At 45.7% G+C, this 23,914-nt stretch overlaps 1 protein-coding gene across 5 annotated transcripts in view; it reads right to left on the reverse strand.

Moving 5' to 3' along the window:
- TCTN2 (tectonic family member 2) overlaps positions 1-23,914 on the reverse strand; it is a 41,435-nt gene that overhangs the window by 5,799 nt on the left and 11,722 nt on the right. For 4 of the 5 annotated variants that reach the window (XM_058425702.1, XM_032168361.2, XM_032168360.2 and 1 more), the window contains exons 6-14: positions 15,859-16,058; positions 14,702-14,828; positions 12,206-12,347; positions 10,165-10,230; positions 7,933-8,067; positions 7,310-7,387; positions 6,091-6,171; positions 5,385-5,496; positions 2,786-2,892 (exon numbers count right to left, since the gene is read on the reverse strand). In XM_058425702.1, coding sequence (XP_058281685.1) covers positions 2,786-2,892; positions 5,385-5,496; positions 6,091-6,171; positions 7,310-7,387; positions 7,933-8,067; positions 10,165-10,230; positions 12,206-12,347; positions 14,702-14,828; positions 15,859-16,058 — 1,048 coding nt within the window. The remainder of the gene's footprint in view (positions 1-2,785; positions 2,893-5,384; positions 5,497-6,090; positions 6,172-7,309; positions 7,388-7,932; positions 8,068-10,164; positions 10,231-12,205; positions 12,348-14,701; positions 14,829-15,858; positions 16,059-23,914) is intronic. The other variant, XM_032168362.2, reaches the window with a different exon arrangement.

Below are 23,914 nucleotides of genomic sequence, written 5' to 3' on the forward strand. Positions count from 1 at the left end.
GCACCAGCTAGATAAGCAAACAGCAGCCTGAGTGCCCCTTGGGGGTGGGGGTCCAACAGGACTCCCTACCCAAGTCAGAGAGTGGTCTGGGGCACCTCAAGCTCACAGACATATCACATGATCCATGACCACAGAGGGGGAAGGGAGGGTCCTCATCACCATGACCCCAATCACACGGAGTGGGCACAATACAGGTGTGTGTCTGTATGGGCTGTTGTGTGAATTCCAGCCCACTGAGCCTAGCTGACCTCAGAGGGGATGGAAAGGGCGAGGGCAGGATCCAGAGGGCTGATCCCTACCCACCAGGCAGAGGAGAGGGGCAGAGCAGCATCTGCAGGGAGAGCAGGGCAGGGGCAAAGCAGATGTGCACACTCATTGGGCTCTTTCTGGTCCCAAAAGGCAATTCCATTAATTAGCTCAATAAAAAAAGCTTTCTATTCAAAGTATTTACACACTCAAGACTCCCCAAGAAACCGGGAAGTTACCTAACTTGCTACCAGGGAACAGAGGAAAGAGGTTGGAATCCCAGGTTTTCATTCTAGCTCTGCCAAAACTCACTGTGACCTTGGGCCTCTGCAACATAACCCAATGAGCTGGATCTCCATGATTCAAAGGACATTTTGGATTCGGAGGTGAAATCGGGCCTGGTGAAGAAGTTTTAAAGTCTGGTTTACCTTTATTCCATGTACATGTGGTACATCTTCTTCCCTTTGTGTATGATCTACTTGCCAATTCAATACTGCAAATATCTTTGGCCAAAGGCACTGGGCTGTCAAGTCTTTCTATCTGGCCCCCATCCCCATGATCCCTGCTATTATTAGATCTGTTGCACCTTTTTTTTTTTTTTTTGTGAGACAGAGTCTCGCTCTGTCGCCCAGGCTGGAGTGCAGTGGCGCAATCTCGGCTCACAGCAAGCTCCGCCTCCCGGGTTCCCGCCATTCTCCTGCCTCAGCCTCCCGAGTAGCTGGGACTACAGGCGCCTGCCACTACACCCAGCTAATTTGTTTTTTTTTATATTTTTAGTAGAGACGGGGTTTCACCTGTGTTAGCCAGGATGATCTCGATCTCCTGACCTCATGATCCACCCACCTCGGCCTCCCAAAGTGCTGGGATTACAGGCGTGAGCCACCGAGCCCGGCCAATCTGTTGCACCTTAATTACTTTCTTTCTTGACAGCTTTATTGAGATATAGTTCACATACTATACAATCTACCCACTTAAAGTGTGCAATTCGATGGTTTCTGGTATAGTCACAAAGCTGTGTAACAATCAGCAGATTCTATTTTAGAACATTTTATCACTCTGCGAAGAAATCCTTTACCCACGGCAGTCTCTCCACATTTCCTCCCAACTCCTCCACCTCCGGCATCCACTAATCTGCTGTCTCTATACATTGCCCGTTCTGGACACTGCATATAAATTGAGTCATACAATACGTGGTCTTTTGTGTCTGGCTTCTATCACAATATTTTCAATCACTTTATTTTCTTTTAAGTTAACAAAATTACCTTTATAAATTCCAAAGTCAATTCTCAAATGCCTGTATTCCTGGCAATCAAAAACAGCAATGCAAACGGAAGTGCACAAAAACTCTTCAAACCTTGCTTGGACTTTGTTTTAATGTATTTTATTTTATTTTGTTTTATTTTTAGAGTCAGGATCTTGCTCTGTCATCCAGGTTGGAGTGTGGTGGTGTAATCAGAGCTCACTGTAGCCTCAAACTCCTAGGCTCCAGCGATCCTCTTTCCTCAGCATCCCAAGTAGCTGGGACTGCAGGGACATGCCACCACATCCGACTAATTTTTTAAATTTTTTGTAGAGACAAGGTCTCACTATGTTGCCCAGGCTGGTCTTAAGCTCCTGGCCTCAGCCGGGCACGGTGGCTAACGCCTATAATCCCAGCACTTTGGGAGGCTGAGGCAGGTGGATCACAAGGTCAGGAGTTCAAGACCAGCCTGGCCAACATGGTGAAACCCCGTCTCTATTTTAAAAATACAAAAATTAGCCAGGCATGGTGGTAGGCACCTGTAATCCCAGCTACTCGGGAGGCTGAGGCAGGAGAATCACCTGAACCCAGGAGGCAGAGGTTGCAGTGAGCCGAGATTGTGCCATTGCACTCCAGCATAGGTGACAAGAGCAAGACTCCGTCTCAAAAAAAAAACAAGACAAAACAAAAAAAAACTCCTGGCCTCAAGCAATCCTCTTGCATTGGCCTCCCAAAGTGCTGGGATTATAGGCGTCAGCCACTGCTCCCAGCCTAGACTTTCTTTCACAAAGACTGTTGTTGGCCAGGCACAGGGGCTCATGCCTGTAATCCCAATACTTTAAGAGGCTGGGGTGGGCAGATCACTTAAGCCCAGGAGTTAATGACCAGCCTGGGCAACATGGCAAAACCCATTTCTACAAATAATACAAAAAATTAGCCAGATGTGGTGGCACACACCTGTGGTGCCAGCTACTTGGAAGGCTGAGGCGGGAGGATCCCTTGAGCCTGGAAGGATGAGGCTGCAATGAGCTGTGACTGTACCACTGCACTCCAGCCTGGGTGACAGAATGAAACCCTGTCTCAAAAAAAAAAAAAAAAAACCAAGAAAGTCATCGTGAATAAGAAGAAAAAGACATGCCAAGTTTCCTGCCTGGAGAGCTAACCCCTGGGCAAACGTCCAGTTAAGCCGCAGTCAAGCCTCAGGAAGATGACCTACTGGGTTGGGCTGTAATGCTGCGACTACAGTTGGTAGTCATAGCAACCAAGTTACAGGCTTTATTGTACCCGGGTTTGACTTACGTATTATTTCGAGCCAGCCATCACTAAGATCAGCGTAATCGGAGTTGCCTCTCATTGCAACATGAGTCGCTTGTATTAATGAATCAAGTCTTTCAACAGCATTCTCCCTGCAAGAGAGTAAGACATTTCTCAGCTCATGGCCAGCAGGTCTTGTCCTAAAGTCATTTCCAGTGAATGTCCGGGTTTCACTTCCGATGCCTAAATTAAAAACTGCCAGAGGAACTGGCATTAAAAACTGGCTGGGTGTCACCCATGGACTAGATGTGTTTGACGGCCTTTCCAGGATGGACCTACACACCTGGGGGAGAAAAACAAAAGCAATCTTTTACTTTAGACTTAAAATGTTAGTAACTTAGCCGGGTGCAGTGGCTCACACCTGTAATCCCAACACTTTGGGAGCCTGAGGTGGGAGGATTGCTTGAGCTTAGGAGTTCAAGACCAGCCTGGGCAACAGGGCGAAACTCTGCCTCTACAAAAAAATACAAAAATTAGCCAGGCATAGTGGCATGCACCTATAGTCCCAACTACTCAGGAGGCTGAGGTGGGAGGAGCACATAAGCCTTGTGGGGTTAAGGCTACAGTGAGCTGAGATCGTACCACTGCACTCCAGCCTAGGTGACAGAGCAAGACTCTGTCTCAAAAAAAAAAAAAAAAAAATGTTAGTAACTTAAGTTGGGAATCACATGGTTCACAAACTCTGCCGACTGTCACCAAACTTAGGAGGGAGGTAGAGCACCCATCAAGTTACCAGGATAAGTTCGTGGGCCAGAGTGATCCAACAGTAAAAGTAACCTAAATATCTAGCTGGAATTTTGAGTCATAAAATTAAGTGAAGACTAAGAGTTGGAACGTAGCATTCCCTCCTTCCCAGTACTGTCATTGAAGGGTACAAATCTCATGAACTGCAGGAGAGGGACTCTGCCCATGGACTCCGACCTCACAATCTATAATCAGGAGCTGCTGCCAATAATTTGTACCAGTTTTCCCCAACTTCTCAATGTTTCCCCCATTTCTTCCTGCTTCCCAAAGAACTACACATCTTGGGATATGTAACAGATAAAATGTGTGTAAGAATGCATGCAGGCCGGGCATAATGGTCCATGCTTGTAAACCCAGCACTTTGGGAGGCCAAGGCAGGAGGATCGTTTGAGCCCAGGAGTTTGAGAGCAGCCTGAACAACATGGTGAAACCCCATCTCTACAAAAAATATGAAAAATCAGCCAGGCATTACAGCACACACCTCTACTCCAAGATAGTCGGGAGGCTGAAGTGGGAGGATCACCTGAACTCGAGAGGGTCAGGCTGCAACGAGCCGTGATCACACCACTGCACTCCAGTCTGGGTAATGGAGTGAGACCTTGTCTCAGAAAACAAACAAGCCAAAAAGAATGCATGCAATCAAAACCACAGTGAGATACCACTTAGTATCTATTAGGATGGCTACTGTCAAAAAAAAAAACAACCAAGGCTGGGCACAGTGGCTCACACCTGTAACCCAGCACTTTAGGAGGCTGAGGCGGGCAGATCACCTGAGGTCGGGAGTTCAAGACCAGCCTGACCAACATGGAGAAACCCCCTCTCTACTAAAAATACAAAATTAGCCAGGCGAGGTGGCACATGCCTGTAATCCCAGCTACTCGAGAGGCTGAGGCAGGAGAATCGCTTGAACCTGGGAGGCGGAGGCTACAGTGAGCAGAGATTATGCCATTGCACTCCAGCCTGGGCAACAAGAGTGAAACTCTGTCTCAAAAAACAAAAACAAAAACAGAATATATAGGCCGGCAGAGTGGCTCACGCCTGTAATCCCAGCACTTTAGGAGGCCAAGGCAGGTGGAGGAACACCTGAGCCTGGGGAGGTTGGGGCTGCAGTAAGCCATGATTGCACCACTGCACCCCAGCCTGGGAAACACAGTGAGACCCTGTCTCAAAAAAAAAAGTTAATCACCCCAGTTATACTTTGCTCTGGCCTTTTTCATAGCTCTAGGAGTATAAGGGTCCAGTGAGGCCAGGTGCGGTGGCTCACGCCTATAATCCCAGCACTTTGGGAGGCCGAGGTGGGCAAGGTCACTTGAGGTTAGGAGTTCAAGACCAACATGGTGAAACCCCGTCTCTACTAAAAATACAAAAAAAAATCAGCCAGGCGTGGTGGTGCATGCCTGTAATCCCAGCTGCTTGGGAGGCTAGGGCAGGAGAATTGCTTGAATCGGAGAGGCAGAAGCTGCAATGAGCCGAGATCGCACCACTGCACTCCAGCCTAGGTGACAAAGTGAGACTTCATCTCAACAAAAAAAAACCACACAACAACAAAAAAGGTTCCAATGAGCTGAACAAACTTTGCCAGATAAATGTATTTAAATGTGGATGAAATTTGCTTAAATGTGGATGAACTGGCTCTAGTCCAAAGAAAAAGGTCTATTTTCCCTCATATTGATGTTTGAATCAACTCTAAATTGTATTACATGTCTGTATTTATTATCATTTTTACACATTTTAATTGACTCTAATTTTTCATATTCATGTTGTCTTTGATATTCATGTAGTGAGTTAATTCTAGGCAAACCATTCACATTGCCAATAAATTCATCAATGAAACACTTACCTGAGCTGAGTACAATTTTCATTAATCCCGACTTCTAACAGGCATCCAGAGAGTACATTTTCTCCAAATAAAATGGGTTTGAAAGTTGCTGATGTACACAGACCCCTTCCAGCTATAAAAGAAAAAGATTATCATCCTCTTGCTACTTTTTGCTAAACAAAAGTAAAGATTAACTTCAGTTTTTTGTGAAAAACAGAAAACAGTAAGTAGAAATAAAGTTGCCAGTTTTCAAAAACTGAGATCACTGTTAGTCTAATCCTTTCAAAGCTGAACAAAGGTGCCTTTATCAGACTTCTCAGATCCTGAGCGGTGGTTTCTTCGGAAGTGACACTGCCTCTGGCAGATGTGCATAATTACCACTGAAGCACAGATTTCCTGCAGTTCAGAATGAAGTTATTTTCATGTCTCCAATTAGCACCATCCTGGGCTACAGGCAACAATAACATGGGACTCTCAAGCCAATCTCACATTTCAAACTCTTCTACTAGCAACCAGCACTTCAGGTGCAAACAATGTTAGCATTCCTTTTTAAAAAGCTGTAGAAGCAGGAAAAACCATCACCACTGTCACTCAGCAGCATGTACCCCTCTGCTAAATAAACCAACTAGGCTTTAAAATAATTGACTGCTTGATTAGATTCAAAATATGGTAATACTTCTAACACCAGTTTGCCAAAGGGCTAATCGTAATGACCAAACCGGATTACCCGACTGCCAAAGATGTAAAGTCGTGACAGTATTCATCCTGTTGCTATTTAGAGCTCGGACAGGCTTGCCAAGTTGGTAACCTAGATAAACACAACAAAGGAGCGTGAGCCTGTTTCCTCCAGCATAGCAAGCCCTAACTCTGCAAATAATACAAGAGTCATGCGCAAAGAAAGAAAACACATAGGCGAAGCTTTCGAAAATACCCTTGAGAGAAAGATGGCACCTTCATGTCTCTCAAAAAAAACAGTAGCTAAAGAGAAAGAATGCTTCACATTTACAGCAACTTGTTACTATGTACAACAGACTATGTAAAAAAAAAAAAAATTACATTGCTATCACAAAAAGAATACCATGTCAGCCAGGTGTAGTGGCTCACGCCTGTAATCCTAGCACTTTGGGAGGCCGAGGTGGGTGGATCACCTGAGGTCAGGAGTTCGAGACCAGTATGGCCAATATGGCAAAACCCAGTCTCTATTAAAAGTATGAAAATTTGCTGAGGGTGTTGGTGGGCACCTGTAATCCCAGCTACTTGGGAGGCTGAGGCAGGAGAATCGCTTGAACCTGGAAGATGGAGGTTGCAGTGAGCCCAAATCGTGCCATTGCACTCCAGCCTGGGCGACAAGAGTGAAACTCTGTCTCAAAAAAAAAAAAAAAAAAAAAAAAAAAAAAAAAACGAATACAGTGCCACAACAGAGAATAAAGAGGCTGGGGCAGTGGCTCATGCCTGTAATCACAACACTTTGGGAGGCTAAGGCCAGGGGATCACTTGAGGTCAGGAGCTCAAGACCAGCCTGGCCAACACGGTGAACAACAGCCTGTCTCTACTAAAAATATAAAAATTATATTAAAGTGAGCAACCCTGCAAGCCTCTCTTTGGAGAAGTAGCAGATGAATAAAGCTTCCTGTGTTGTGTGATTAAAAAAAAAAAAAAGCCAGGCATGGTGGTGTGCACCTGTAATCCCAGCTACTCAGGAGGCCGAGGCAAGGAAATCTCTTGAACCGAGAAGGTGGAGGTTGCAGTGAGCCGAGATTGCGCCACTGCACTCCAGACTGGGCAACAGAGCAAGACTCCGTCTCAAAAAAAGAAAAAGAAAGAATAGGGAAAAAGGTCAGTCAGAAACTAAAATTGGAGAGAGTTACTTATAATCATCCTGATGGCTGGGAGTGTTGAACTAAAGTATGTTTGTAAGATCAGTGACTGGCATATACTCATCTTACCTGGATTTCCAGATAATTCTTCTTCATTACCACTATTATAGCTTAAAAATTTTACTACAAATCTCTGTGTCATTATCCCTAGAAATAAAACAAAATAAAATATAATGTGCACCATTTCAATAGGAAAAGAAATTATTCTCCATAGCGTTTTACCTTAAAATTGCATTTTGTCTTGTAAAGTATACTCTCATTGATTAAATCATAAATGCACATAAGAGACAAGTCTTAGTTTTGTTTTGTTTTTTTTTTCTTTTTGAGACAGAGTCTCGCTCTGTCTCCCAGGCTGGAGTGCAGTGGCACAATCTCGGATCACTGCAAGCTCTGCCTCCCGGGTTCACACCATTCTCCTGCCTCAGCCTCTCCGAGTAGCTGGGACTACAGGCGCCCGCCACCACGCCCGGCTAATTTTTTGTATTTTTAGTAGAGACGGGGTTTCACTGTGGTCTCGATCTCCTGACCTCGTGATCCGCCCGCCTCGGCCTCCCAAAGTGCTGGGATTACAAGCGTGAGCCACCGCGCCCGGCCCCTAACTTAGTTTTATGGGTTATAATTATGGCAATCTTGAAAAGAGAAAAAAAAATACTTTTCAGTGAAAGCATGCTTGCTACCCTCATCAAAGTTACCTTTCTGGTGGGCATTAATCTCTGCCCTAATAATTTTAACATTTATTTCACTGATGGTATTATTATTCCATTTGAAAATATAATGTTCTTCCACATTCACAATTCTGGGGGCTGATCCGTTATTTAAAGGAGTTTCTGCAAATACAAGAATAAGTTCATAAATTAAAGACCTTCTTTGAGCCTGACTCTATTACTGCGAGGTTCTCTCTGCTTGCGTGGCCTTCCCCGAATGCCCTGCCCCCGCCCTCCCTATCTCCAGCTCCCTAACATGGCATGGTCACTGCTTCCTTGAGGAAGCCTGCCCCGGTCCCACCAAGTCAGCATTAGCTGCCTCTTCTATGCCATCACGGTACCCAGAATGAGATCTTTTCCTTTCATTTCTATATCCCCAGCACTTGGCTCATAGCTTGCCATGGAGCATGCACTTGGTAAAATGTTTGTGAGAAGAAAGACCAGAGGGTCAGTTCTGCCAGGGCTGCGGCCCGCTATCTAGTTCCCTACTACGGCGTAGGAACTCCACTAACATTTGATGAGCTAATGAATAAATCTGAGAAGTACAACACATCAGAAAGAGACACCCAGCACTTGGGGAGGCCGAGGTGGGTGGATCACCTGAGGTCAGGAGTTCGAGACCAGCCTGGCCAACATATGGTGAAACCCCATCTCTACTAAAAATACAAACATTAGGCTGGGCGTGGTGGCTCACGCCTGTAATCCCAGCACTTTGGGAGGCTGAGGCAGGCGGATCACGAAGTCAGGAGTTCAAGACCAGCCTGGCCAACATAGTGAAACCCCCTCTCTACTAAAAATACAAAAAATTAGCCAGGCATAGGGGCAGGCACCCGTAATCCCAGCTACTTGGGAGGCTGAGGCAGGAGAATCGCTTGAACCCAGGAGGCAGAGGTTGCAGTGCGTGGAGACTGTGTCACTACACTCCAGCCTGGGTGACAGAGTGAGACTCCGTCTCAAAAAAAAAAAACAAAACAAAAATTAGCTGGGAGTGGTGGCAGGTGTCTGTAATCTCAGCTACTCAGGAGGCTAAGGCGTGAGAATCGCTTGAACCTGGGAGGTGGAGGTTACAGTGAGCTGAGATCACCCTACTGCACTCCAACCTAGGCGACAGAGCAAGACTCTGTCTCCAATTAAAAAAAAAGAAAAGAAAGAAAGAAATAGTATCCTTCATTAAAAATTAAAGTTCTGGTAAAATTAGCCAAACTGAGCCAGTCACGGTGGCTCATGCCTGTAACCCCTACACTTTGGGAGGCCAAGGCAGGTGGATCACCTGAGGTCACAAGTTCGAAACCAGCCTGGCCAACATGGTGAAACCCTGTCTCTACTAAAAGACAAAAACTAGCCAGGCATATGGTGGTGGGCACCTGTAATCCCAGCTACTTGGGAGGCTGAGGCAGGAGAATTGCTTGAACCCAGGATGTGAAGGTTACAGTGAGCCAAGATTGCAACATTGCACTCCAGCCTGGGTGACAGAGCAAGACTCCATCTCAAAAAAAAAAAAAAAAATCAGCCAAACTCTATGTAACTTATTTGGCTGCCTCACAATTGGAAAGTTTAATTATCAAAAAAAAAAAAAGGAAAGAAAGCAAAAAGTGAAAATGTTGTGCCCTAAAAAGTTCTTTAACTGGTCGGGTGTGGTGGCTCACGCCTATAATCCCAGCACTTTGGGAGGCCAAGGCAAGCAGATCACCTGAGGTCGGGAGTTCGACACCAGCCTGACCAAAAGGGAGAAACCCCGTTTCTATTAAAAATACAAAATTAGCTGCGTTTGGTGGCGGGTGCCTATAATCCCAGCTACTCGGGGGGCTGAGGCAGGAGAATCGCTTGAACTCGGGAGGCGGAGGTTGCAGTGAGCCGAAATCATGCCATTGCACTCCAGCCTGGGTGACGAGAACAAAACTCTGCCTCGAAAAAAAAAAAAAAAAGAATTCTTTAACTATCAAACATTTAAGAAAAGGTTCATGGAAGCTGGAACTAGAAGGGTCGGTGGAACTCAGAGAATCCAGGACTGTGGAGGAGCAGGTTCAAGGTCACAGAGAGCACGCTAAAGCCCAGCAAGACAGAACGAGGAACAAATGAAATGCTCCTGGCAGATTTTTTTAACTATTGTGAACCTTTTCAAATGACTAACAAAAATATACACTCTGAGGGTATATATTACTTGTAAGAAATGACATATCTATTTCTGAAGAAATGACGTCGAAGTGTAACATTAAATACCTGTATTGGTGATGAATTTGTCTAGGTCAGTTGCTTCCTCATAGATTACTTTTGGTGTAACTATGCCTAAAGAGATAACATAAATTAACTTCCACAGGCATACACATGGCCTACCATGATCACACTTACTCAAAGTATAGCTTATCAAGCAAATATGGTGACCACAACTGCCCAGGGTGCTGACTACAAAACTCTCCCCACTCCCCAAAAAACCATCAGATAGGAGTCCCCATCCTCTTAGCATCTAATTATAACTGAGGAAGAAAATCCACAACAAACACACAAACAAAAACCAGGGTCACTGTGACATAAAAACAAATATGCAGTTCACTGCTGGTGGCAATACAAAATGGTGCAGACACTGTAGAAAACAATTGGCCAGGCGCACTGGCTCACGCCTATAATACCAGAACTTTGGGAGGCTGAGGCAGGCTGATTGCCTGAGGTCAGGAGTTCAAGACCAGTCTGGCCAACATGGTGAAACCTCCTCTCTACAAAAAATATAAAAAAATTAGCCGGGCGCAGTGGCTCATGCCTGTAATCCCAGCACTCTGGGAGGCCAAGGTGGGTGGATCACCTGAGGTCAGGAGTTCGAGATCTGCCTGGCCAACATGGTGAAATCCCATCTCTACTAAACTTCGTCTCTACTAAAAATACAAAAATTAGCAGGGTGTGGTGGCGGGTGCCTGTAAACCCAGCTACTTGGGAGGCTGAAGCAGGAGAATCGCTTGAACCCAGGAGGCAGAGGTTGCCGTGAGCCGATATCGTGCCATCGTACTCCAGCCTGGGGTACAAGAGTGATACTTCGTCTCGAAAAAAAAAAAAAAAAAAATAGCCAGCTGTGGTGGCGCATGCCTGTAATCTCAGCTACTTGGGAGGCTGAGGCAGGGGAATCGCTTGAACCAGGGAGGTGAAGGTTGCAGTGAGCTGAGATCACGCCACTGCGCTCCAGCCTGGGTGACAGAGCGAGACTCCGTCTCAAAAAAATAAAACAAAAAAACAATTTGGTGGGTCCTCAAGAAGTCATATTAGCATGACCTGTCAGTTCCACTCCTAGGTGTCTACCCAAAAGAAATAAAAACACACATCTACGCAAAAACTTGGACACGAGTGTTCATGGCAGCGCTATTCACAACAGAGATGAAAACAACCCACATGTCCATCAACTGACGAATGGACAAACACAATGTGCTCTGTCCATGCGACGGACTATGATTCAGCCATAAAAAGGAATGAAGCGCTGCCACACGCTACAACACAGATGAACCATGGAACACCATGCTAAGTGAAAGAAGCCAGACACAAAAGGCCACATAGTGTATGATTCTGCTTCTAGGGAACACCCAGAATAAGCAATCCACGGAGACAGAAAGCAGATTGGTGGCTGCCAGGGGCTGAGGGAAGAGGGGTAGGGAGTGACTGCTAATGGGTACAGATGCCCTTCTGAGGTGACGAAACGTTCTGGAACTGGAGAGAGGTGATGGTGGCACAACAGTGTGGAAGGTACTAATGTCAATGAATTGTACACTTTAAAATGGTTAATTTTGGTGGGACGCGGTGGCTTACACCTGTAATCCCAGCACTTTGGGAGGCCTAGGAGAGTGGATCACCTGAGGTCAGGAGCTCAAGGCCAGCCTGGCCAACATGGTGAAACCCCATCTCTACCAAAAACACAAAAATTAGCCAGACATGGTGGCAGGCACCTGCAGTCCCAGCTACTCAGGAAGCTGAGGCAGGAGAATCGCTTGAACTTAGGTGGCAGAGGGTGCAGTGAGCCGAGATCACACCACTGCACTCCAACCTGTGTGATGGAAAAACAAACAAAAAGGCTAATTTTATGTTATTTGAATTTTACTTCAATTTCAAAATAATTAATATGCAATATGCTGTCTTAGGGAACTAAACTTTTTCCAAAGAAAATAATTGGCAGTTAAAATATTATTTGAAGTTGAACCAGTAGAACTGATTTATATTCTCATGAGATCATACTTTATATTCATGTTTGGGTCTGTGTTCTTTTTTTCAAAGAAATGTAACATACCTCCTAAGGCAATATTCTTTATCTTCGCATTGATAATACCATCTCGTTCTTGGTATAGTTCCAAATTAGTAACGCATTTCACATCAAAATTGTGAAGAAATGCCACTGGGGCGTTCTGCATACACTGCCCAGCCAGGGACACCTGAGGGAGAAGGGCAAAGCCAACAGATTTATGGCCTCTCTCCTAATCCTACAAAATAGATCAGCATCCCTTAAAATTGTTCTTTCTGCAGCCTGCTCCCATTGCTGGTTTGGTTTCAGCAATGGCAAGTTCACCGACTAGTTGACCCGCTTTAGCAAAACACCTAACTGATTTGCCCATCAAGGTCTGGAAGCCACTGGTTGTGGAGTCACAGTAAATATTATCTAATAAAAACAAAGAAAACTCCTTGTCCTGTTCTATTTAGTTTGCAGAGACATGACTATATTTAACTTCATGTTCTCTCCCTCATCACAACCAGAGTTTAATACCATAAAAATGGATTCATATGAATAGGAAAGAGAAACTTTCACCTCTCATGCTTTCTTCCCACAAATAACACTCCTCATAATGTTGAACTTAAAAAAATATTTCAGGTTGGGAGCAGTGGCTCACACCTGTAATCCCATCATTTTGGAAGGCTGTTATGGGAGAATCATTTGAGCCCAGGAGTTCAAGACCAACCTGGGCAACATAGCAAGACCCTGTCTCTACAAAAAGTAAAAAATTAACTGGGCATAGTGGCATGCACCTATAGTCCCAGCTACTTGGGAGGCTGAGGTGGGAGGATTGCTTGAGCCCAGGAGATGGAGGTTGCAGTGAGCTGTGACTACACCACTGCACTCCAGCCTGGGCAACAGAGCAAGACCCTGTCATTCATTCACTCATGCATTCATACACAGATATAGAAATGATTCCATATACAACCTTAGAGCCTTAAAATATTTTTCAAAATTCTAGAATGGTAAATAAAATGATGTATTTATCTAACCGTTGTTTTTTATACTGGAACCTACTTGAGGATAGTGAGTGGAAGGAGGGAGAGGATCAGAAAAAAACTTTTGGGTACTTGGCTTAGTACCTGGGTGACAAATAATCTGTACAACAAAACCCCATGACACAAGTTTACCTATATAACAAACCTGCACATGTAGCCCTGAACCTAAAAGTTTAAAAAGAAAAAGAAGTAAAGAATGATAGTTACTTCTAACCAGGCACCGAGGCTCACACTGTAATCCCAACACTTTGGCCGAGGCAGAAGAATTTCGAGGCCAGGAGTTTAAGACCCGCCTGGGCAACATAGTGAAACCCCCATCTCTACAGAAAAATTTTTGGCTGGGCGCGGTGGCTCAAGCCTGTAATCCCAGCATGTTGGGAGGCCAAAGTGGGCAGATCACTTCAGCCCAGAAGTTAAAAAGACCAGCCTGGGCAGCATGGCAAAACTCCACCTCTACAAAAAATTAGCCAGGAATGGTGGCGCGTGCCTGTAGTCTCAGCTACTTGGGAAGCTGAGGTAGGAGGATCACTTGAATGTGGGAGATCAGGGCTGCAGGGAGTTGAGATCAGGCCAGTGCACTCCACCCTAGGTGACACAGCAAGACTATGTCTCAAACCAAAACAAATTTTTTTAATTAAAAAAAAAAAAAAAGACTCATGCCTGTAATCCCAGCACTTTGGAGGGCCAAGGCAGGCGGATCACCTGAGATCAGGAATTTGAGACCAGCCTGACCGACATGGAGAAACCTCGTCTCTACTAAAAATACAAAATTAGCCGGGCGTGGTGGTGTACGCCTGTAATCCCAGCTACTTGGGAAAGCTGAGGCAGGAGACTCACTTGAACCCGGGAGGCGGAGGTTGCGGTGAGCCGAGATTGTGCCATTGCAGTCCAGCCTGGGCAAAAACAGTGAAACTCTGTCTCAAAAAAAAAAGAAAAAGAATGATAGCTACTTCCATGGAAACTTATAGAAAATCTTTTGGTTTTATTTTGTAAGTTCACTTTGAGTTTTAAGCAAAGACAGTGATTAAGAGTGACTATATATTTTATTAATTTGGAGAACATACACAGTTAAGTCCCTGAAAGGTAGAAAGGAGGAAAATAAGTAACTTAAAAAGAGATTTTAAAGAGAAATATGACTTAAATTAACAATAGGACAGGAAAAATAAAAGAAGGGTCTAGTGGCCAGGCGTGGTGGCTCATGCCTGTAATCCCAGCACTTTGGGAGGCCGAGGCGCTCGGATCACCGGGTCAAGAGATCGAGATCATCCAGGCCAACATGGTGAAACCCCGTCTGTACTAAAAATACAAAAAATTGGCTAGGTGTGGTGGCATGTGCCTGTAGTCCCAGCTACTGGGGAGACTGAGGCAGGAGAATCACTTGAACCCAGGAGGCAGAGGTTGCAGTGAGCCGAGATCTGGCACTATACTTCAGCCTAGGCGGTAAGAGCGAGACTCCGTCTGAAAAAAAAAAAAAAAAAAAAGAGAGAAGGGTCTAGCATACTAATATTGCAATGATTACCTGCGGGACAGTAAAATATGCCTTCTTTACAGTCACAATGGGATCTCCTTGTTTGTAACCAAAGTCTGCAAAGTCTTTTGCATCAGTATCCACGTATACTTCAAAGGAAGAGTCCTGTTTGGGGGAACTGAAAATCAATAAGAAAGGCTGAATAGTTTCAGTTATCTGCAAAAACACAATTCTTCCTTAATGTTGTTCTTTACTCTTGTTTTCTGAGACGGAGTCTCCCTCTGTCACCCAGGCTGGAGTGCAGTGGCGCGATCTTTGTTCACTGCTACCTCCGCCTCCCAGGTTCAAGCAATTCTTGTGCCTCAGTCTCCCGAGTAAGCTGGGATTACAGGTGCCCACCACCACACCTGGCTAATTTTTTGTATTTTTAGTAGAGATGGGGTTTCACCATATACCCAGGCTCGTCTTGAACTCCCAACCTCAGGTGATCAGCCTGCCTCAGCATCCCAAAGTGCTGGGATTACAGACGTGACCCACTGCACCCAGCCTCTTTACTTTCTTTTTTTTTGTTTTGTTTGTTTTGGGACAGAGTCTCGCTCTGTAGCCCAGGCTGGAGTGCAGTGGCACGATCTTGGCTCACTGCAAGCTCTGCCTCCCAGGTTCAGGCCATTCTCCTGCCTCAGCCTCCCTAGTAGCTGGGACTACAGGCGCCTGCCACCACACCTGGCTAATTTTTTGTATTTTTAGTAGAGACAGGGTTTCACCATGTTAGCAAGGATGGTCTCGATCTCCTGACCTCATGATCTGCCCGCCTCGGCCTCCCAAAGTGCTGGGATTACTTACAGGCATGAGCCACCGCTCTCAGCTTACTTTTTTAATTACAAAAATCATAGATGTAAATTTTTAACAATCCCAAACTGTAAAATACAGAACATTAAAATCTCCCATGAGCCACCACTCCTTCGCCTCCCCTAGAAAAGCACTATGAGCTGTTTTCAAAGTCAATCAATTTCTTTTCGATGAGGCGCAATTCTTTCAAATAATGCAAAATAAATTGGCTAACTGAAATCTAGAATTGAACCCTTTAGGCACGGAACTTCCGGAGAGGGGTTGGGAAAAACATGACCGCGTTATAGGGCCTACTAGAATATGGCCCCACCAGGGCGGGAGAACAATGCCCCATCCCAGGCGGCTGCTCAGACACTTACACGGCACCATGATAGAAGTAACCAAGGAAGGGTGTGTTGGCAAGGGGCGACTGCACACACAGAAAGGGAAACCAATCAGGGACACCACGTGTCGTCGTCCCAGCAGAGCAGAGCTGATCAAAAGGAGGATTGACATCTCCTCCAAACACACCAGTGAAGCAGGACCGTCTGAACAGCTCTGTTAAATTTGATGAGCATTCCTGGAAGACAAACATAAAGGCAGGGGCTGTGACCGCGGTCAGGATCTCCTGGCAAGCGTGACAAATGCTAATTCTTATTTAAGGCCAGCAGGACACTACCAAGTAAGCAAGAAAACCTATAATCTTTGTCTCATCTGAAAGTGCCTTGTGCCCACAAAAAGTAAAATAGTTCTAGAATTTGTCAATTCCCCAAATAAGCCTCCAAGTCAGAAACTTCAAGCATTCAAGGGAACCACAGTTTTACTAAGGACATGAGATATTCCCGGTAAAACAAAAGAAGAAAAGATAGTACAGAATAGATCTCAAATGAAGACAAAAACATAGTAAACCTCCTTTCTTTCTTAATTGTCATCACCATTCAAACCCTTAGCCCAGAAAGGCCTCCAGACATTTAGAGTGAGGGGAAACGTTCCATATCCCACAAGGATCCTCCAGGCCCTCACTAGATTATAACACGACCCAATTAATGTCATCAAGAAATTGCTTGGGGCTGGGTGCAGTGGCTCACACCTGTAATCCCAACACTTTGGGAGGCCGAGGCAGGTGGATCATTTGAGGTCAGGAGTTTGAGACCAGACTGGCCAACATGGTGAAGCCCCCATATTTACTAAAAATACAAAAATTAGCCGGGTGTGGTGGTGGGCACCTGTAATCCCAGCTACTCAGGAGGCTGAGCCATGAGAATCGCTTGAGCCCAGGAGGCAGAGGTTGCAGTGAGCCGAGATCACACACTGCACCCCATCCTGGGAAACACAGTGAGATTCTGTCTCAAAAAAAAAAGAAATAAATAAATTACTTGGACTGCACGCAGTGTGTCACACCTGAAATCCTAGCATTTTGGGAGGCTGAGGTGGAATGAATGCTTGAGCCCAGAAGTTTGAGACCAGCCTAGGCAACATAGAGAGACTCAGCCCAGACAAAAAAAAAAAAAAAATAGCTGGGCATGGTGGTGCACATCTGTGATCCCAGCTACTCAGGAGGTTGAGGAAAGGACTGCTTGAGTCCAGGAGGCTGAGGCTGCAGTGAGCCATGATTGGGCCACTGAAGTACAGCCTAGGCAACAGAACAAGACCCTGTCTCTTAAAAAAAAAAAAAAAAAAAAAAAATAGGCGCAGTGGCTCACACCTGTAATCCCAGCACTTTGGGAGGCTGAGGCAGGTGGATCACCTAAGGTCAGGAGTTCAAAACCAGCCTGGCCAACATGGTGAAACCCCGTCTCTACTAAAAATAAAAAAATTAGCTGGGCATGGGGGCACACACCTATAATCCCAGCTATTTGGGAGGCTGAGGCAGGAGAATCACTTGAACCTAGGAGGCGGAGGTTGCAGTGAGCAGAGATCACACCACTGCACTCCAGCCTGGGTGACAGAACAAGACTCTGTCTCAAAAAAGAAAAAAAAAAAAGATACTTGATTCAGATACTCATCTGTATTTTTCCTTGTTTCACAAAGAATCCAGAGAGCTATAAGTTAAATTATGTCCTGAACCTTTGTTTATTGATGGTAGAGAAGTGATCTGTCGTTTGAAATAAGAGCAATTCAAATTAAAAATTGATTGTGAGGCCGGGCGCGGTGGCTCACGCTTGTAATCCCAGCACTTTGGGAGGCCGAGGCGGGCGGATCACGAGGTCAGGAGATTGAGGCTATCCTGGCTAACACAGTGAAACCCCGTCTCTACTAAAAAATACAAAAAATTAGCCGGGCGTGATGGCGGGCGCCTGTAGTCCCAGCTACTCGGAGAGGCTGAGGCAGGAGAATGGCATGAACCCGGGAGGCGGAGCTTGCAGTGAGCCGAGATTGCGCCACTGCACTCCAGCCTGGGCGACAGAGCGAGACTCCGTCTCAAAAAAAAAAAAAAAAAGTTGATTGTGTATAAAGTGCTGCTGCATTGTGGTTATCTGAAGACATCACTGATCCAGAATACTAAAGGACTTCAGGGGCTGGTACTGTAGTACACAGCACAACACACGCAAAAGGGAGTCAGACGTGGGACACGGCATGGCCTGGAAGGAAGAGAAGGAGGGGCCATTTGACAATTCTAATGACACCTGAGCCAAATGTATGATGTACTTTACTCTCTTTTGAGACGGAGTCTCGCTCTGTCGCCCAGGCTGGAGTGCAGTGGCGCAGTCTCAGCTCACTGCAACCTCCTCCTCTTGGGTTCAAGCAATTCTCCTGCCTCAGCCTCCTGAGTAGCTGGGACTACAGGCGCCCACCACCACGCCCCACTAATTTTTACATTTTTAGAAGAGATGGGGTTTCACCATGTTGGCCAGGATGGTCTCTATCTCCTGACCTCATGATCAACCCGCCTCGGCCTCCCAAAGTGCTGGGATTACAGTTGTGAGCCACCGTGCCCGGCCGCTGTACTTTACTCTTTTAATTAAATTTAATTGTTCTTAGGATAATTTTTAGTATAAAAATCACAATATTGGCCGGGCATGGTGGCTCACGCCTGTAATCCCAGCACTTTGGGAAGCCAAGGTGGGTAGATCACTTGAAGTCAGGAGTTCGAAGCCAGCCTGGTGAACATGGCAAAACTCGTCTCTACTGAAAATACAAAAATTAGCCAGGTGTGGTAGTGCACGCCTGTAATCCCAGCTACTCAGCAAGCTGAGGCAGGAGAATCGCTTGAACCCTGGAGGCGGAGGCTGCAGCGGGCCGAGATCGCACCACTGTACTCCAGCCTGGGTGACGGACCAAGACTCGGTCTAAAAAAAAAAAAAAAGAATGACAATATTAATGCAGACCCTAAACTTCCCTTTCCTGTTTTGTGAAACCAACCACGATAGGACACTTAAAAATTTACTAAGAGGGTGGATCTTATGTTAAGTGCTTTTACCACAAAAGGAAACAAAACAACCACCAAAAAAACCAAACGAAACCTTTGGAGGTGAGGGGAAAGCGTATGGTATTGACTGTGTGGATGAGCTCATGGGTGTGTACTTATCTCCAAACACATATTCAAGTATACTTTGAATATCTGCAGCTTTTGTATGCCAATCATACATCAGTGAAGCTGTTTTAAAAAAATAAATTTGCATTTCCCAGTGGGGAAGTAAAAAACCAACGAAACATTAACTGTCCTCACCCAAAAACGAGAGGGACTTGGGACTTGGGTACCAGTAAATTTCTTCTTTTGCAGTTCTCATTCCCCTTAAATTTAAATAAGAACAAAAAATGTGGCCAGGCGCAGTGGCTCACACCTGTGATCCCAGCAATTTGGGAGGCCGAGGTGGGTGGATCACGAGGTCAGGAGATCAAGACTACCCTGGTTAATACAGTGAAACCCCATCTCTACAACAAAATACAAAAAATTAGCTGAGCATGGTGGCACACACCTGTAACCCAACTACTCGGGAGGCTGAAGCAGGAGAATCACTTGAACCTGGGAGGCGGAGGTTGCAGTGAGCCAAGATCGCGCCACTGCACTCCAGCCTGGGCAACAAAGAGAGGCTCTGTCTCAAAAAAATTTTTAAATGTGCTTCAGTGCTTCTTCTGGATAGGTTAAAAAAGAAAGATTAAAAATAAAAATAAGAAAAGGCCAGCCATGGTGACTCACACCTGTAATCGAGCATTTTGGGAAGTCAAGGTGGGCAGATCACTTGAGGCCAGGAGTTCAAGACCAGCCTGGCCAACATGGCGAAACTCCATCTCTACTAAAGACACAAAAAATTGGCCGGGCGCGGTGGCTCACGCTTGTAATCCCAGCACTTTGGGAGGCCGAGGCGGGCGGATCACGAGGTCAGGAGATCGAGACCACGGTGAAACTCCGTCTCTATTAAAAATACAAAAAATTAGCCGGGCGTGGTGGCGGGCGCCTGTAGTCCTAGCTACTCGGAGAGGCTGAGGCAGGAGAATGGCGTGAACCCGGGAGGCGGAGCTTGCAGTGAGCCGAGATCGCGCCACTGCACTCCAGCCTGGGCGACAGAGCAAGACTCCGTCTCAAAAAAAAAAAAAAAAAAAAAAAAAGACACAAAAAATTAGCTGGGCATGGTGGCTCACTCCTGTAATCCCATCACTTTGGGAGGCCAAGGTGGGAGGAATGCTGAAGCCAGGAGGCAGAGGTTGCAGTGAGCGGAGATTGCACCACTGCACTCCAGCCTGGGTGACAGAACAAGGCTCTGTCTCAAAATAATAATAAAAATAAATAAATAGAATAAGAAAAAAGATTAATCAAAAATTATTATTATTTTTTTTTTTGAGATGGACTCTCACTCTGTCGCCCAGGCTGGAGTGCAGTGGTACGATCTTGGCTCACTGCAACCTCTGCCTCCTGGGTTCAAGTGATTCTCCTGCCTGAGCCTCCGGAATAGCTGGGACTACAGGCACCCGCGACCATGTCCAGCTAATTTTTGTATTTTAGTACAGATGGGGTTTCACCATGTTGGCCAGGCTGGTCTCAAACTCCTGACCTCAGCTGATCCACCCACCTCAGCTTCCCAAAGTTCTGGGATTACGGGCATGAGCTACTGAGCCCGGTCAAAAATTTTTTAAATTTCGCTACGATTAAACAATGGTTTCTGAACTATGACACCAGAAATACAAGCAACAGAAGAAAAAAATGAGATAAATTGGACTTCATCAAATTTTTAAATGTCTGTGCCTCAAAGGACAACAACAAGAAAGTAGACAACCTGGCTAGGCACAGTGGCTCATCCCTCTAATCCCAGCACTTTGGGAGGCTGAGGCGGGCGGATCACTTGTGGTCAGGAGTTCGAGACCAGCCTGGCCAACATGGTGAAACCGCATCTGCACTAAAAATATAAAAATTAGCCAAGCGTGGTGGCGTGTGCCTGTAATCCCAGCTACTCAGGAGGCTGAGGCTGAGAATCCTCCTCCTTGGGAGGCGGAGGTTACAGTGAGCTGAGATCACACCACTGCACTCCAGCCTGGGTAACAGGGTGAGACTCTGTCTCCAAAAATAAATAAAAAAAATAAGTGGACAACCTATACAATGAAATAAACTTTTTGTAAATCATGTATCTGATAAGAAACTAGGGTCTGGACCAGTGGCTCACACCTGTAATCTGAATACTTTGGGAGACCGAAATGGGAAGATAGCTTGAGCCCAGGAGTTTGAGACCAGCCCTGACAACATTGCAAGACCCCATCTCTATTAAAAAAAAATTTTTTTCTTAAGTAGCTAGGCATGATGGTACATGCCTGTAGTTCCAGCAACTTGGTAGGCTGAGGTGGGAGGATAGCTTGAGCCTGGGAGGTCGAAGCTGCCATGAACCATGATTGTGCCACTGTACTCCAACCTGGGAGACAGAGTGAGATCTTGTCTCAATTTAAAAAACAAAAATAAGGCCGGGAACAGTGGCTCGCGCCTGTAATATCAGCACTTTGGGAGGCTGAGGCAGGCGGATCACCTGAGGCCAGGAGTTCGAGACCAGCCCGGCCAACATGGCTAAACCCCGTCTCTACTGAAAATACAAAAAAAAGAAAAAAAAATTAGCCAGGCATGGTGGCGGGCACCTGTAATCCCACCTACTCCGGAGGCTGAGGCAGGAGAATCCCTTGAACCTGGGAGGCGGAGGCTGCAGTGAGCCGAGATCACACCATTGCCCTCCAGCCTAGGCAACAAGAGCGAAACTCCGTCTCAAAAAATAAATAAACAAAAAAAAGAAACTAGGATCCAGAATATATAGTGAACCCTCTTACAATTCAGGAAAAAGCCCAATTGAAAACATGAGTGAAGGGTATAAACAGACATTTCTCCAAAGAAGATATACAAATATCCCATAAGCACATGAAAAGATCTTCTACATCATTTGCCACTAGAGAAATACAAATCAAAATCACAGTGAGGGTGGGTCATGGTGGCTCAGGCCTATAATCCCTGCACTTTAGGAGGCTGAGGCCAGAGGATTGCTTGAGCCCAGGAATTCTAGACCAGCCTAGGCCACACAGCAAGACCCCACCTTCACAAAAAAACACAAAAATTAGCTGAGTGTGGTGGTGTGCACCTGTGGTTCCTGCTACTTGGGAAGCTGAGGTGTGAGGATCACTTGAGCCTGGGAGGTTGAGGCTGCAGTGAGCTGTGATTGCACCACTGCATTCTATCCTGTGCGACAGAACAAGACCCTGTCTCAAAAATTTAAAGAAAAAAACAAAGAAGGAAATCATGAAGAAATACCAGTTCACAATTACTTGCATGGCTATAACCAAACAGACAAATATAACAACTGTTGGTGAGGATATAGAGAAAGTATAACCCACATACATTGCTGATGGGAATTTAAAATGGTGCAACTGCTTCAGAAACTAGTTCCTCAAAAGGTTAAACATACAGTAATAACGCAACCCAGCAACTCCACTATATATATCCCCAAGAGAAATGGAAACATATGTTCACACAAAAACCTGTCCACAAATATTCACAGCGGCACTATTCATAATAGCCAAAAAACAGAAACAACTCACATGTCCATTAGCCAATAAATAGATAAGAAATACGTGATATAGGCCAGGCATGGTGGCTCATGCCTGTAATCCCAGCACTTTGGGAGGCTGAGGCAGGCGGATCACAAGGTCAGGAGCTCAGGACCATCCTAACCAACATGGTGAAACCCCGTCTCTACTAAAAATACAAAAATTAGCCGGGCATGCTGGTGTGAGCCTGTAATCTCAGCTACTTGGGAGGCTGAGGCGGGAGCATTGCTTGAACCTGGGAGGCGGAGGTTGCGGTGAGCTGAGATCGTGCCATTGCACTCCAGCCTGGGCAATAAGAGCGAAACTCTGTCTCAAAAAAAAAAAAAAAGAAATACGTGATATATCCATACAATGGAATAGGATTCAACCACCAAAAATGAATGAAGTGGTAACAGCTGCTACAAGGTAAAAGAACCTTAAAAGCATCATGCTAAGTGCAAGAAGAAAGTCACTGAAGATCACATATTGCATGATTCCATATATGTGCAATGTCCAAAATGGGCAAATTCATGGAGACAGAGGCAGATTCACGGAGGCCTTGGATGAGGGATGGAGATAGCAATGGCTACCGGGACACACGATTTCTTGCTGGGGTGGTAGAAATGTTCTGATGACAGATTGTGGTGATGGTTGTACAATTGTGTAAATTTACTAAAAATCACTGAAAAACTGTGTTTTTTTTTTTTTTTTTTTTTTTTGAGAGAGTCTTGCTCTGTCGTCTAGGCTGACATGCAGTGGCGTGATCACAGCTCACTCCAGCCTTGACTTCCTGGGCTCAGGCGATCCTCTCAGCTCAGCCTCCCGAGCTGGCACTACAGGCCTGCACTATCGTGCTCAGCTAATTTTTGTAGAGATGGGGTTTTGCCATGTTGCTCAGGCTGGTATCCAACTCCTGAACTCAAGCGATCCACCCACGTCAGCCTCCCAAAGTGCTGGGATTATAGGCGTGAGCTGCTTCGCCAGGCCTGTTCTTTCTTATTCTTTTTTTTATATTTCTTAAAGGCTTCTAAATAAATAATATTAAAACCATCCCCTCTGTATGATCTTCACAATCATGTTTCTATCCAAAGAGATGCTCTTTCCTTCTTCCAAAGACTAGACTGACTCTGCTAGATGAGAAAATACTCAATTTGGGCCCAGTGCGGCGGCTCACGCCTGTAATCCCTGCACTGTGGGAGGCCGAGGTGGGCAGATCACCTGAGGTCAGGAGTTTGAGACCAGCCTGGCCAACATGGTGAAACCCCGTCTCTACTAAAAGTACAAAAATTAGCCGGGTGTGGTGGCGCACACCTGTAGTTCCAGCTACTCGGGAGGCTGAGGCACAAGAATCACTTGAATCCAGGAGGTGGAGGCTGCAGTGACCCGAGATCGTGTCACTGCACTCCGGCCTGGGCAACAGAGCGAGACCCTGTCTCAAAA

Source organism: Hylobates moloch, unplaced genomic scaffold, assembly GCF_009828535.3.
Source record: "Hylobates moloch isolate HMO894 unplaced genomic scaffold, HMol_V3 SCAFFOLD_12, whole genome shotgun sequence".
Classification (NCBI taxonomy): domain Eukaryota; kingdom Metazoa; phylum Chordata; class Mammalia; order Primates; family Hylobatidae; genus Hylobates; species Hylobates moloch.